The 12,428-nt window shown below is 42.3% G+C and overlaps 1 protein-coding gene across 5 annotated transcripts; it reads left to right on the top strand.

Moving 5' to 3' along the window:
- The first annotated feature begins 540 nt into the window (after positions 1 to 540).
- ciao2a (cytosolic iron-sulfur assembly component 2A) lies at positions 541 to 10,518 on the top strand. 5 transcript variants are annotated; one of them, XM_034587511.1, is made up of 6 exons: positions 541 to 785; positions 1,927 to 2,091; positions 3,823 to 3,872; positions 4,428 to 4,473; positions 5,017 to 5,119; positions 10,460 to 10,518. In XM_034587511.1, exons 1-5 carry the CDS (start codon positions 758 to 760, stop codon positions 5,115 to 5,117), a joined length of 390 nt encoding a protein of 129 aa, XP_034443402.1. In that variant the 5' UTR covers positions 541 to 757; the 3' UTR covers positions 5,118 to 5,119; positions 10,460 to 10,518. The 5 variants fall into 5 exon arrangements, with proteins under 5 accessions (XP_034443402.1, XP_034443401.1, XP_034443403.1 ...); XM_034587510.1 differs by having other exon boundaries at positions 5,017 to 5,135; positions 10,462 to 10,517; XM_034587512.1 differs by having other exon boundaries at positions 5,017 to 5,120; positions 10,477 to 10,516.
- Positions 10,519 to 12,428: the final 1,910 nt, after the last annotated feature.

Raw genomic sequence — 12,428 nt, 5'->3', positions numbered from 1 at the left:
AGTATTAACTCGTATCTTAACTATCAATGATTAATTTGATTAAAACCAAAATGTAAAAGGCCTGTGATTAATTTCAAATTCCATCAACACGTTCATCTAAGTGTTCTTGTCTGATTACTATACTGAGCCTGTTGCTGCTGGGACTTTTTACCAGATGTGCTCCTTAGAATCATGAGTAGTAAAACTGATTTTCATAGATAACTTTATTCTAAATTAAACTACATTAATTTATAGTCCAACAAAAAATGAAACACAGTTGTGGATCCAGGTAAACACGAGGTTCACTGTAAGAAGATTAATCTCTAGTGCTGAATATTTAGTGAGTATAATTAACAGTAGAAAAGTTAGAATTGAGAAAGCACACTAGTAAAATAGTATTTCATATGAATCTTACATTACTTGATGCAGTCGTCTGTTTATTAGAGTAAAGTCCAAAGCCTGGAGGAACACAAGCTGCTCGTACATTTAAAGGTTTTACAGTGTGTAGTTTCACTGTGATGCAACCAAAACACAGGAAGTGACAGGAACCCAGAGACGCTGATTGGCTACTGCAGAAACCGCAGATCTCCAAGCACCTGACCCGGAAGTTTACAAGTGGACATGAAGGTGTCGATGAGCTGAAGCTCCGCCTCTTCTCTGTTTCCGGTCACTGTTCCGTCAACATGGCGCCGGTTAACCGGAGGAAGCTCGAGTCTCTGTGACGGTAACGATCAACACGATCCCACCGGAAAACTGGAACCAGCGGAGGAGCGAGAAGATGGAGGAGAAAGCGTTAGAGGTTTATGGTGAGTGTGTAGTACTGTGAGTGTGTAGTACTGTGAGTGTGTGGTACTGTGAGTGTGTAGTACTGTGAGTGTGTGGTACTGTGAGTGTGTGGTACTGTGAGTGTGTGGTACTGTGAGTGTAGTACTGTGAGTGTAGTACTGTGAGTGTAGTACTGTGAGTGTGTGGTACTGTGAGTGTGTAGTACTGTGAGTGTGTGGTACTGTGAGTGTGTGGTACTGTGAGTGTGTGGTACTGTGAGTGTGTGGTACTGTGAGTGTGTAGTACTGTGAGTGTGTAGTACTGTGAGTGTAGTACTGTGAGTGTGTGGTACTGTGAGTGTGTAGTACTGTGAGTGTGTAGTACTGTGAGTGTGTGGTACTGTGAGTGTGTGGTACTGTGAGTGTAGTACTGTGAGTGTGTGGTACTGTGAGTGTGTAGTACTGTGAGTGTGTGGTACTGTGAGTGTGTAGTACTGTGAGTGTGTGGTACTGTGAGTGTGTGGTACTGTGAGTGTGTGGTACTGTGAGTGTGTGGTACTGTGAGTGTGTAGTACTGTGAGTGTAGTACTGTGAGTGTGTAGTACTGTGAGTGTGTAGTACTGTGAGTGTGTGGTACTGTGAGTGTGTGGTACTGTGAGTGTAGTACTGTGAGTGTGTGGTACTGTGAGTGTGTAGTACTGTGAGTGTGTGGTACTGTGAGTGTGTGGTACTGTGAGTGTGTAGTACTGTGAGTGTGTAGTACTGTGAGTGTAGTACTGTGAGTGTGTGGTACTGTGAGTGTGTGGTACTGTGAGTGTGTGGTACTGTGAGTGTGTGGTACTGTGAGTGTGTAGTACTGTGAGTGTGTAGTACTGTGAGTGTGTGGTACTGTGAGTGTGTGGTACTGTGAGTGTGTGGTACTGTGAGAGTGTAATTCTGTGAGTGTGTGGTACTGTGAGTGTGTGGTACTGTGAGTGTGTGGTACTGTGAGTGTGTGGTACTGTGAGTGTAGTACTGTGAGTGTGTGGTACTGTGAGTGTGTGGTACTGTGAGTGTAGTACTGTTAGTATTAGTATACTGTTGGACTCTGATATTCTAGTTAAAAGTTTTCAGGAGCTTCAGACGTTTATCTCCGACTCTCTGTCGAATACAGTGTCACATCTGGTTCCCCCCCCCCCTCCAGATGTGATCCGGTCGATCCGGGATCCGGAGAAGCCGAACACCCTGGAGGAGCTGGATGTGGTGACGGAGAAATGCGTGGAGGTCCGGGAGCTCGGAGAGGACGAGTACCTGATCATCATCAAGTTTTCCCCGACCGTCCCTCACTGCTCCCTGGCCACTCTGATCGGTGAGTCACTGACCAGAACCACAGACGCTACAGGAGCTGATCTGAATATAACAGACAGAAGGTTAAACCTTTAGTTTCAGTAGGTTTTCAAGGTCATACCTGTGTCTTCTGTCAGGTTGGTCCAGGGCCTCCTCAGCTCACAGCTGATGATGTCAGAAGCTGATGTCAGAATAAGCCAATTAGCATTAAGTTGTTTAGTTAACATCCCATTAATCAAACCATTAAGTCCATTATTTTTTGCCAGTATTGGTTTTAATTTCTAATTAAAAGCATTTGAAAGATGTGAACCTATGAAGGTTGAAAGGTCCTCACCACTCGAGAGCCTTTCTGTGTCAGGGAGACAGTTCAGCGTTTAGTTTTTAACGGTGCCGTCGACCAGAGACCTGTAAACATATAAACAAACTAAACCCAGTTTTAATCCAGATGTTATAATGTACACAATAATATTCATGAATTTACTGTAAAAGTTTCTATCCACTTATACGAACACCAGGAGCTTGTTCATGGAGACGAACAGTTGGTGGCGCTAATTCTCCAGTGAGGTGTCGTTGAACAACGAACGAGTGAATCATTTGCTGTAAATAAAGATGGATGACATCACCGCTCCCAAAAGTGAAGCCAAAACATTTCAATCGCCCCCTGGTGGCTGGCTGCAGTATAGGTCATAAACCTCGCCTCCTCCATGTTAGCAGATGGGACATGAACCAAACTAATTTCAGGTCGTTCTTATCTCACTGATGTTTGTTCAAGTGTTTCTGATCAGTTTGGTTTGAATCAGTTATTTGATGATATAAGTTGCTCTGTGGCCTGATTCCTTTTCTGCTGCTCCCAGTTTGTCAGCTTCTGAAAACCCAGTGGAGATCAGCTGATCCCTCGTTATCACTTCAGTTGGTGTAACTGACAGTTTAACCCTTGATCTTTCTAATCTGTTGTTCGCAGGAGTCGGTGCGAGAGAGTGCCACAACATAAGAATAGTGTGTGTGTGTGTGTGTGTGTGTGTGTGTGTGTGTGTGTGTGTGTGTGTGTGTGTGTGTGTGTGTGTGTGTGTGTGTGTGTGTGTGTGTGTGTGTGTGTGTGTGTGTGTGTGTGTGTGTTCCTCTGAATAATAAGTGTAAAGCACATGTGGCTGTATTCGACCAGTGAGTCGTGTTCATGGGTCCGTCAGGTGTTGAGTTGGCAGGTGTCCAGCAGTGACTCAGCTTTAATCACTGTGGTTCTCGTGTTATTCTCATGTCACTCAGGTTCTATAGATCCTGACGCTGTCATTCACTGTTAGTGACCTGCTCATCATTCAGTCTGAGGGGAGGGGCCAGCGGAGTCTTAATCCTCCGACATGTACCAGAGGGGAACTAGTGTAGACGAGCCTGAACCTCCCCTGAAGCCTGCTGGTACCACATAACATCCATCAGACCGGTCTGATTTAAACAGGAGAAGCCTTCATAGTTTGACTGAATGTAAAAGCACTCGGCTCACGCTCTGTATTATTTAAGGTCTCTTTTGCTTTGATGGTGAACGACCTTCACACCTGAGGTCAACAGGATCTCCTCCTGGCTTTGACTCCACCTCAGGGAGCTTTTTCACATCGTTGGATTTCCCGACAGCTGAGATCATTAATAGTAAAAAATCTGAACCGCTGACTTCAGACCAGTTTTGTGTTTTCAGTCTTTTTCACTGCTCCTGACCTGAATGTTTTGTGCTGATGTCTGACGGCCATGTTGTGTGTGTCTGCAGGTTTGTGCTTACAAGTGAAGCTGCAGAGATGTTTGCCTTTTAAACACAAGGTGAGTAGCAGCTGGTTTATAAACCACATGCTCTCTTTTCCCCTGACTGGTATTTAACCACACACTTGAGTCCAGGACTCGTGACTCATCCGGACTCGAGCAGTGATCATTCACCAGCGTTCACGTGGATTTACGTGTTCACATATTTCACTGATCATCGACTGTAGATGAAGATGGACGACATGACACCCTCCTCCTCCATGTTGGCAGATGGGACATGGACCAAACAAGAAAATTAAAGTAGACATTAAATATACGTTTGTCAAAGTTTGTATTTCTTATCTTAATAGTGATGAAACTAAACTCTGTTGTTCATGTATATCTTTGTTCACACACACTTTTGTGATGTATTTACAGTTTATTAATTGATATTCTCTCTTTTTTCTGTTTGTTCGTTCAGTTTTACATTTTAACTTTACTGTAATTTATATATTTTTTAATCCTAAACTGGTTTCTGTGTTTCCACTGAGTCTCTTTTATTGTCAGGCCAGCATTTAAAACACACCTCACTTTGTAAAAGGAACGTTTAACATCAGCTGTTCTTTGTCTCCTCAGCTGGAAATTTACATTTCAGAAGGAACTCATTCTACCGAGGAAGATAGTAAGTGTGTTTTTTGTCATTAAAGAGAGGAAATGGCTTCTTTCGATTGAATGACCTCCTGCTGAGACAATTTTCCAAATCATGTGAGACGCAGAGTCCTCGAAATGTGGTCAACAAAATCAACACTAGTGTTTTCTCATGTGAGCAGCCTCAAGGTGTTTTCAGACTTAACGGAACAAACTGCAAACTCAGTGATTCAAAACGCTCACGTTAAACTCAGTCAAACACTTTAGAATCCTGTCATCCACAATTCATCCTTTTGTTTGGAGCATCTTCAGGTCAGATGTTGGTGTGAATTCTGACTTAATATTGAAGTTAATCATCTGCTGCCAGACTCAAAATGTCAGCTGCAGAAATGAGATTCAAATGAAGGAAACTTTAAAGAGAACACTTGAAAAGGGAGTTCGGACATTTTCTGGAGTTTGTCTTTAACATCTGAAGCAGCAGGAGATTGTCTCGTTCACAGCAGCATGAAAACATCTGGAACATTCATCCTGATGCCAGTGTGTTGTTAAAGTGTGTAATGATCTGTTTGTGTGTCAGTTAACAAACAGATCAACGATAAGGAGCGAGTGGCGGCCGCCATGGAAAACCCCAACCTGAGAGAGATTGTGGAGCAGTGTGTCATCGAACCAGACGACTGAGGAGCGTGTGCGTGTGCGGTCGCGTCTTGTGTCGACTCTGAGGACGTTTCAGATTGTTTTCCTCCAGTGAAAAGGTTGAACAGTGAGTGAATGAAACACAGTTCAGGACGGACGCTGGCGTAAAGCGACGGACGTGTTGAAACAGGAAACGCCTCCCGTCCTTTTTCCATTCCTCCTCCTCCTCTTTGCTTCTGCTCCATCATTCCACCAGAGGGGAAACGTGTTTTCTCAGAGGTGACGAAGAATGAAATGTCGTTTCATGTGGTTTTAGACTTTCAGAAATATACTCTGTGATTCAGTCGGAGCAGGAATATGATTCTTTACATGTGATTGTTTTTTTTAAAGAACGGATCTGATGAAGAATAAAATCAGTTGTTAAAATCGTCATCAACGAGAAGCAGCTTCTGAGTCGTGTTTGATTGAATCATGTTTTCCCATCAGAGAGATTTCCGTCTGTTCACTCTGTGAAACAGATCTGCTGTTACACAACGTGAGAGACAAATATTCAAATCTAGAGCTGAAGACTTCGGTGACGGTGAAGTTAGAGTCTGTCTGCTTGACCTAAACTAAAACAACCATCTGAAGATAGTTAACATCCTGTGGTTGTTTCTCTCCACTCAGAAGGTGACTGTGACCTTTGACCTCCAAAACCTAATCTGTTCATCTTTGAGTCCAAGTGAAGACGAGCAGATGAAAGCCAGACTTGAGAGATCTCATGTTTAAGAGGCTAAAAGTCTGTGAGGCCCCCGTGACCTTCGACCTTTTACCTTTGACCACTAAATCCTAATGAGTTCGTCCTTGAGTCCAAGTGAATGTTTGTACCAGATTTGAAGGAATTCCCTTGAGGTGTTCCTAAGATATCGTGTTCATAAGGATGAGTCGTATGGACGGAGGAAGAGACGAATCTCTCTTCACCGTCACAGACGATTGTTCTTCCTGTCTCCCTCCACAATAAAAGTCTGGGATCAAACCCAGTAGCATTTAGATCCAACGTTTTCTAATTGCACTTTTATTTTTGATGTCTCATCAGAATCCGTGAATCCTTCGTTCTGTCAACTGGAAAATGAAAACAATCTTTTTATGTTAAAATAAAGAATAACTTGATTTAGATGATGAATGTTTTCTGACTCTTCAGCCTCGTTTTGAATTCAGTCACATGAATATTAGGTTTTTGAAATGATTATCAACGCTTCAGTTTAAGTCTGAGTGAAGTTCAGGAACCAGGAGGAAACGAGCTGAGCCAGAACCAGGGGCCACAGCTCTGTTGTAACGACCCGGCTTCACCTGTTGGGGGCACTGTCGTCCTGAGCTACACGTCCATTAGACTGAATGGGGATCAGAGCCGAGTGGGAAAGGATGCTGCTGCTGTCAGAAGAAACATCCCATCGTCATTAGAGCTTCAGGAGATAAACACCTGAGGTCTGTTTTTAATAAGCTTTGTGTCTCGTTCTGTGTCAAACACAAACTGCAGGATCCACGTTTCTCAGCACAAATATGATTCTGTACATTTTATTCATCAATTTACAGTTTCATTCTGGACACGTTGAAGATTTAGTCCTGATGCAAACAGATGTTAGGGTTGTGATGCTCACTTTATCAATTATCAATCTGAGGATGAGCAGAATGTGTTTCCTTTAACGGTGAGTTGTACTGAAGTACAGTAATTGAGTTACTTTCCACCTCGGATGGTTTATTAACGACAGTGGAGCTGAAGGACGGATTAAAACATCACATGATACGTTTTAATTATAGAATCTTTAATCAGCTTCACGTCCTATCAGCCTGATCATAGAGGATAATACAGAGCCACTGTCACGGTCACAAAGATGCATTACTGTTCCACTGCAGTCACATTCTATATATTATTTTCTATTTTTATAATCCCTTGTGTTTAAATTGTGTCTATTCTCACTTCCCCCTCTGCTGCTGTAAAACATCTCACATCTCACACACTGGAGAAGCTGAATCACTGACACGCCTGCTGCTGGTTCCTCAGTTAACTGAGACCTGTTCTATCAGGTGGGACCGCCCCTCCTCTCCGCCGCTGTGGACAGAAAACCACTTTAGTTCTATTCCTCATGTGTCAGGTGAAACGGTAGAGCAGCGTGTTATATTTGTGGACGAGTGAACAGTGAATATTTTTGACATATTGAGGGTAAAACTCCCATTGTTATAAATAAAATAAAAACAGCTTCTTCCAGAGCTGAGAGGAAAACCAACCAACCATCCATCCATCCATCCCTCTCTCTCTCTCCCTCTCCCTCTCTCTCTCTCCCTCTCTCTCTCTCTCTCTCTCTCTCTCTCTCTCTCTCTCTCTCTCTCTCTCTCTCTCCCTCTCTCTCTCTCTCTCTCTCTCTCTCTCTCTCTCTCTCTCTCTCTCTCTCTCTGTCTCTCTCTGTCTCTCTCTCTCTCTCTGTCTCTCTCTCTCCCTCTCTCTCTCCCTCTCTCTCTCTCCCTGTCTCTCTCTCTCTCTCTCTCTCTCTCTCTGTCTCTCTCTCTGTCTCTCTCTGTCTCTCTCTCTCTCTCTCTCTCTATATATATATATATCTATTTACATGTGATCTTCGATCTTCATCATCTGTTCCCCAGTGATCGGAGCAGAAAGTCTTCAGTGTGAGTTCCAGTTGGTTTGAAAGGTGATAAACATGGAGGCGAGGAGACGATGGGTCAGACACACGATTCTAACAACTCACAGAGGAACTTCACTGGGACTCGAACTTCTCTGTGTGGTGTCAGTTGCGTAACACCAGTCTGCGGGGAGAAGAACAGAGAATCCCTCAAACTGCTGCTGATCACACATCATGAAGTAAATAGGTCAACGTCAGCTCTTCTAGAAAACACATTATGTGACTCGTTTGACGAGCTCGTTCACCTGCAGCTCTGCAGCTCTGCAGCTCTGCAGCACCACGTTCATAGAGAGAAAAGTTATGATGAAGTTGTCAACCTGAGTTATGTCTTCGGTGGTTGAGTTGGAGCAGCCTCCTCGTATCAAAGCGTAACAGCCGAGCGCCGCGGCGAGGACTCACATCCAGGGTGAGTGACGACCTGGAGAGAATCAGGCAATTATTCTGAAAGTGTGAGCTGTATTTACAAAGATCCATTCATCACCATGGAGCCCAGCGGACTCACACGCTGGTCGCCTCTCTTTCTTTCAAAAGTATTTTACAGATAAATGGAGTGAGAAGTGAACTCGGCCTCTGGGGACAGAAAGTGTCTGAGACGACCTGCGACTCCTGATGGATCTGAACGAAGCAGCAGAACAGAAATGTACCGTTCAGTGATTCTTGAAGTCACAGGAAGAGTCTCAGAGCTGGACTGTAATCCAGTAAACGCATTGTGTGTTTGTAGATAAACAGTTTACACACTCGCCTTTAATCCTTTATACGCTGTAAACTGGACTCTGTAATTGTCTCAGTGTGGCTGTGAACACATTGTTATTCTGAGCCTGTCACATATTCAGGTTGTGCACAGACTTAAAATGAACAAAAATAATGAAAACCTGAGTGTATATTTTCACCCTGGATCTTCTTCAGATTCACATCCTGTAAACAATAAAAATAAAACTGCTGGAAGAAAACCTTCCAGCAGGAAACTGTTTATTCCTCCTCGTCCCCGTCCCGCTCCTGAGACGAGGCCAAAGATGGAGGATAAAAAGCTTCAAAGTCTTTCTGTCAGCTGGGAGATATTCATCAAACATGCTTCAACTGTGGAAGGTCAATCTGTGGAGTGGGGGGGGGCATAAATAAACAAAGAGATCAGAATGGACTGTGAGGTTTCAATAAAACATATCTTAACCTGTCAGATGCCATTTTTGAGCAGCAGGAGCCAATCACGGTCCAGTATGACAGCGACAGATTGAAACTCTGACGTCTTTAACATCAACAATATTTACATATTCAGAGTTTCAGCGTTTTTAATGAGCAGCAGCAAAATGTTTCATCTTTCATGAGGTTATAGATCTTTTTATACAGAAAACCTTTAATCAGACTTTAATTAGTGTCACAAGTATTTTAATGTTAAATACTCCTGAAGGCAACGGGTGAATCATAATGCTGCTCTAATCAATATCTTCATCAGTTGATTGAATCCACGTGTGAAGTGATGACATATCCCCTAACCCCATCATGAGCGTGTGAATAGAACCGTGTCAAAGAAACAGAATCAGAGAACACACGTATCAAACTTCATTATAAAAACAAATCGCTTCAAACATCTGCCACCGAACTTCAGTCAGATCCAATTCACACGTCTGTCACGTATGTGATGATTGATCGTATCCCTGGAGATCTCCATGGAAACAGGTTGCGTTCAGAGGCGAAACATTCACAGTTCAGCGGCTCCTGAGTCGACTCCCGCAGGTTCACATTTTCCATTAAGTCCACACACAAGTTCATTTGACACTTGAATCAATTTTATCGAATGAAAATAATTACATTTTTTAAGTTTTGAGCAGAAAAAAAGAAACATAAAGAAGCTTAAAGAAACAGGAGCTCAAACCAAGTGTTTGAGACAGAGGCTGAAGAGAGGAGCTGCAGCGATGGACAGTCTGAGGAACGTGATGTTTTCTGGACATTAGAGCATGAAATCATTTTACAGCCTTAACACTGATTAAAATTATCAACATGAAGATGAACAGAATGTGTCTCCTTTAAGAGATCTGAACATTATCAGGTAGAAATATAAGAAATAACACATCAGTCTGTAAATGAAGAGACAGTTTGGTTGTTTCTCACTTGAGACTCAGGTTCTCACACAAAGTCCTGATGCTCATGTGGAGCTGATGAGACAAAGCACAGAGACAGACTGACCTTCTGATATTCACCATCTAACATGACTCACACACGGAATTTATAACTTCATTTAGGTAAAATTACTGTATTACAGTAAAATTATGACTTTTTTCTCGTAATAATTCTGCTCTGTTCCTAAATTCAGATTTTTTTCCTCTAACATGGCCCTAATACTCCATCGTAATGATTGACAGATGAGACTGAGTCATGATTGGCCGAGCATGTGTATGGGGGCGGGAACCCTGTGGCTCCACCTCACCATTGCTAGTGAGAAAATATGCAAGATGGCAGCGTTTGTATCTGAGATATTTTGGCTTCATTTCTGTATCGTGGGAGGAAGCAGAGACGCGTCGTCCATCTTTGTCTTCAGGTTGAAGAATTGATAAATTAATAATTCCAACATGTGAGAATCTCCAAAAAGTTTCCAGAGTCAGTTTAACGAGAGAGAAATAAAACTTTGATAACCACAAATTTTTAAGGAAAAAGATCAAAGCAGCGAAAGTTACTGGATGTTAAACGAAGACAAAGTTGTTTTTTAAAGCAGAAGTGCACAGTGTGTGTGTGTGTGTGTGTGTGTGTGTGTGTGTGTGTGTGTGTGTGTGTGTGTGTGTGGACAGAGATTAGTGTTTGATTCCTGTCTCTATTTAATTTAATGATACGGTTTCTGTTTGTCACTGGTTCAGTTTCCACACGATTCAAAGTCTAATCTCTGTGAGACGAGGAGGACGGATCACTTCCTGTGTGGGGCTGCGGGGGGGGGGGGGGGGGCACTTTGATATCACTCATGTTTGACAGAGTGGGGGTGAGAGTCGGAGGGAGCCTGTAAAAATGTGATTATCAACAGTCGTCTGACACATGAATCTGTCCTCTCCTCCTCTCCTCCCTTTGTTTTACTCCTCCTCTGACCTCGTTTCCTCTTAACACCTCCTCTCATCTCCTCCATTCCATCTCCTCTCCCTTCATCTTTACTATTAACCCACTTTCTCTCCTCCTCTCGCCTCCTTCTTTCTCTCATTATTTCCTCTCCTTACTTCTCCTATCCTAATCTTTCTTCATCTTTCTCCTCCTCCTCCTCCTCTTCTTTTTCCAGCTCGGAGGAAACGTAGCAGAACATTTATTTAAATGTTAAGAGTGGTGGGTTGAACTCTGTTGTGATACATTTACCATGTTTCCTCAGTGGTCTTGTATGTTATTAGCATGATAACAGGAAATCAAAGAGAATTACTGTTAAGCTCATTAAGGCTAATTACAAGTGGCTGCACATCTTCGGGGGGGTACCGTATGTATGTGTGTACTGTATGTACTGTATGTATGTATGTGTGTATTTATGTGTGTATGTATGTGTGTATGTATGTGTGTATTTATGTATGTATGTATGTTAGAGTTAACCCTAACCCCATAAGGATTTTTATATCTAAGCACAAACACACAAATCCCTTGTGTGTATAAACCTAATTGGCCCAGATAAACCCAGATTGTGCTTCTGGGTCAGAACCGGATCAGCTCCTCAGACACTTGGATGAACGCTCTGGTTTCTAACGAGCAGCCTTCACACAGACAGGAACACGTTCAACACACAACACTCTGCTCCAGATTCTGAGTGAAACAGCATCAACGAGCTTCGAGGTTGGTTTCCTCTGGTTGGTGGGTGTGTCAGAGGTGTTGTCCAATCAGCAGTGACGTGTATATTAACTATTTATTCAAAAGTACAGATGCAGCAGCTGCTCTTTGGTTTCACATCAACTGAAGATGAAACAGGACGTGTTTGTCATTGTTAAGTTATTCAATACAATAAGATCATAAAGTTATTCAATTTAAACGTATTCTATGACAAAGATAATAGATTATAATATTAAGCGTATTTATTAAACATGTGTCTCAACCTGCTTTCCTCCACAAGGAGGAGTTTAAAGCTCCAACAATCAGTGAGCGTTTGAGCCCAGGACACATTGTGTCGTTCATCAGTTTGGTTCTAGCTCAATATAATATAATACCCACGAGGCGCAGCTGGGTACGGCTCTTGTTCCACCTCGGCTGGAAGGAAAAAAAACTATATTCTAAATTTATTTTTAACATTATGTCAAAAGAAATTGCTACGTGAATTATTTGTTGAATCGGTTCTATGTGAATAGTTTATTTACATGCATGTACATATACGTGTGTATCCATATGTGTGTGTATACATGTAGATACATTATATTATTATTCTTACTAAAACTAATGGAGTCTAATAAAATTGTGTATATATATATATATATACAATTATAGTAATTGATCATCCTTAGAGATTGATTGCTCCTTCAGTTCCCACTTTTGCCCACAAAGTGGAAGAATTGTACTGCTCAGTTTGAGCTAATGCTGTGATCTGACCAGAATATTATTATGATGATGATGATGATGATGATGATGATGATTATTATAACCATAATTACAATTATTAGGGCCCGAGCACCGCACAGGCCCTATTGAAATTGTAAGGATTATTTTAATTTTTTTCAGGCAAATGAATTGGCTTTTTGAG

The sequence above is a fragment of the Hippoglossus hippoglossus genome, chromosome 6, assembly GCF_009819705.1.
Source record: "Hippoglossus hippoglossus isolate fHipHip1 chromosome 6, fHipHip1.pri, whole genome shotgun sequence".
Classification (NCBI taxonomy): Eukaryota; Metazoa; Chordata; class Actinopteri; order Pleuronectiformes; family Pleuronectidae; genus Hippoglossus; species Hippoglossus hippoglossus.
Note: the sequence above shows the minus strand (reverse complement) of the source record. Positions and strands in the feature narration are given on the sequence as shown.

Bases quoted from the DNA above. Each gene is read 5' to 3' on its own strand.
- ciao2a (XM_034587511.1), top strand. From the start codon at position 758: ATGGAGGAGAAAGCGTTAGAGGTTTATG. The intron at 786-1,926 runs GTGAGTGTGTAG...CCCCCCCTCCAG, and splicing joins GAAAGCGTTAGAGGTTTATG to ATGTGATCCGGTCGATCCGG. The intron at 3,873-4,427 runs GTGAGTAGCAGC...TTGTCTCCTCAG, and splicing joins GTTTGCCTTTTAAACACAAG to CTGGAAATTTACATTTCAGA.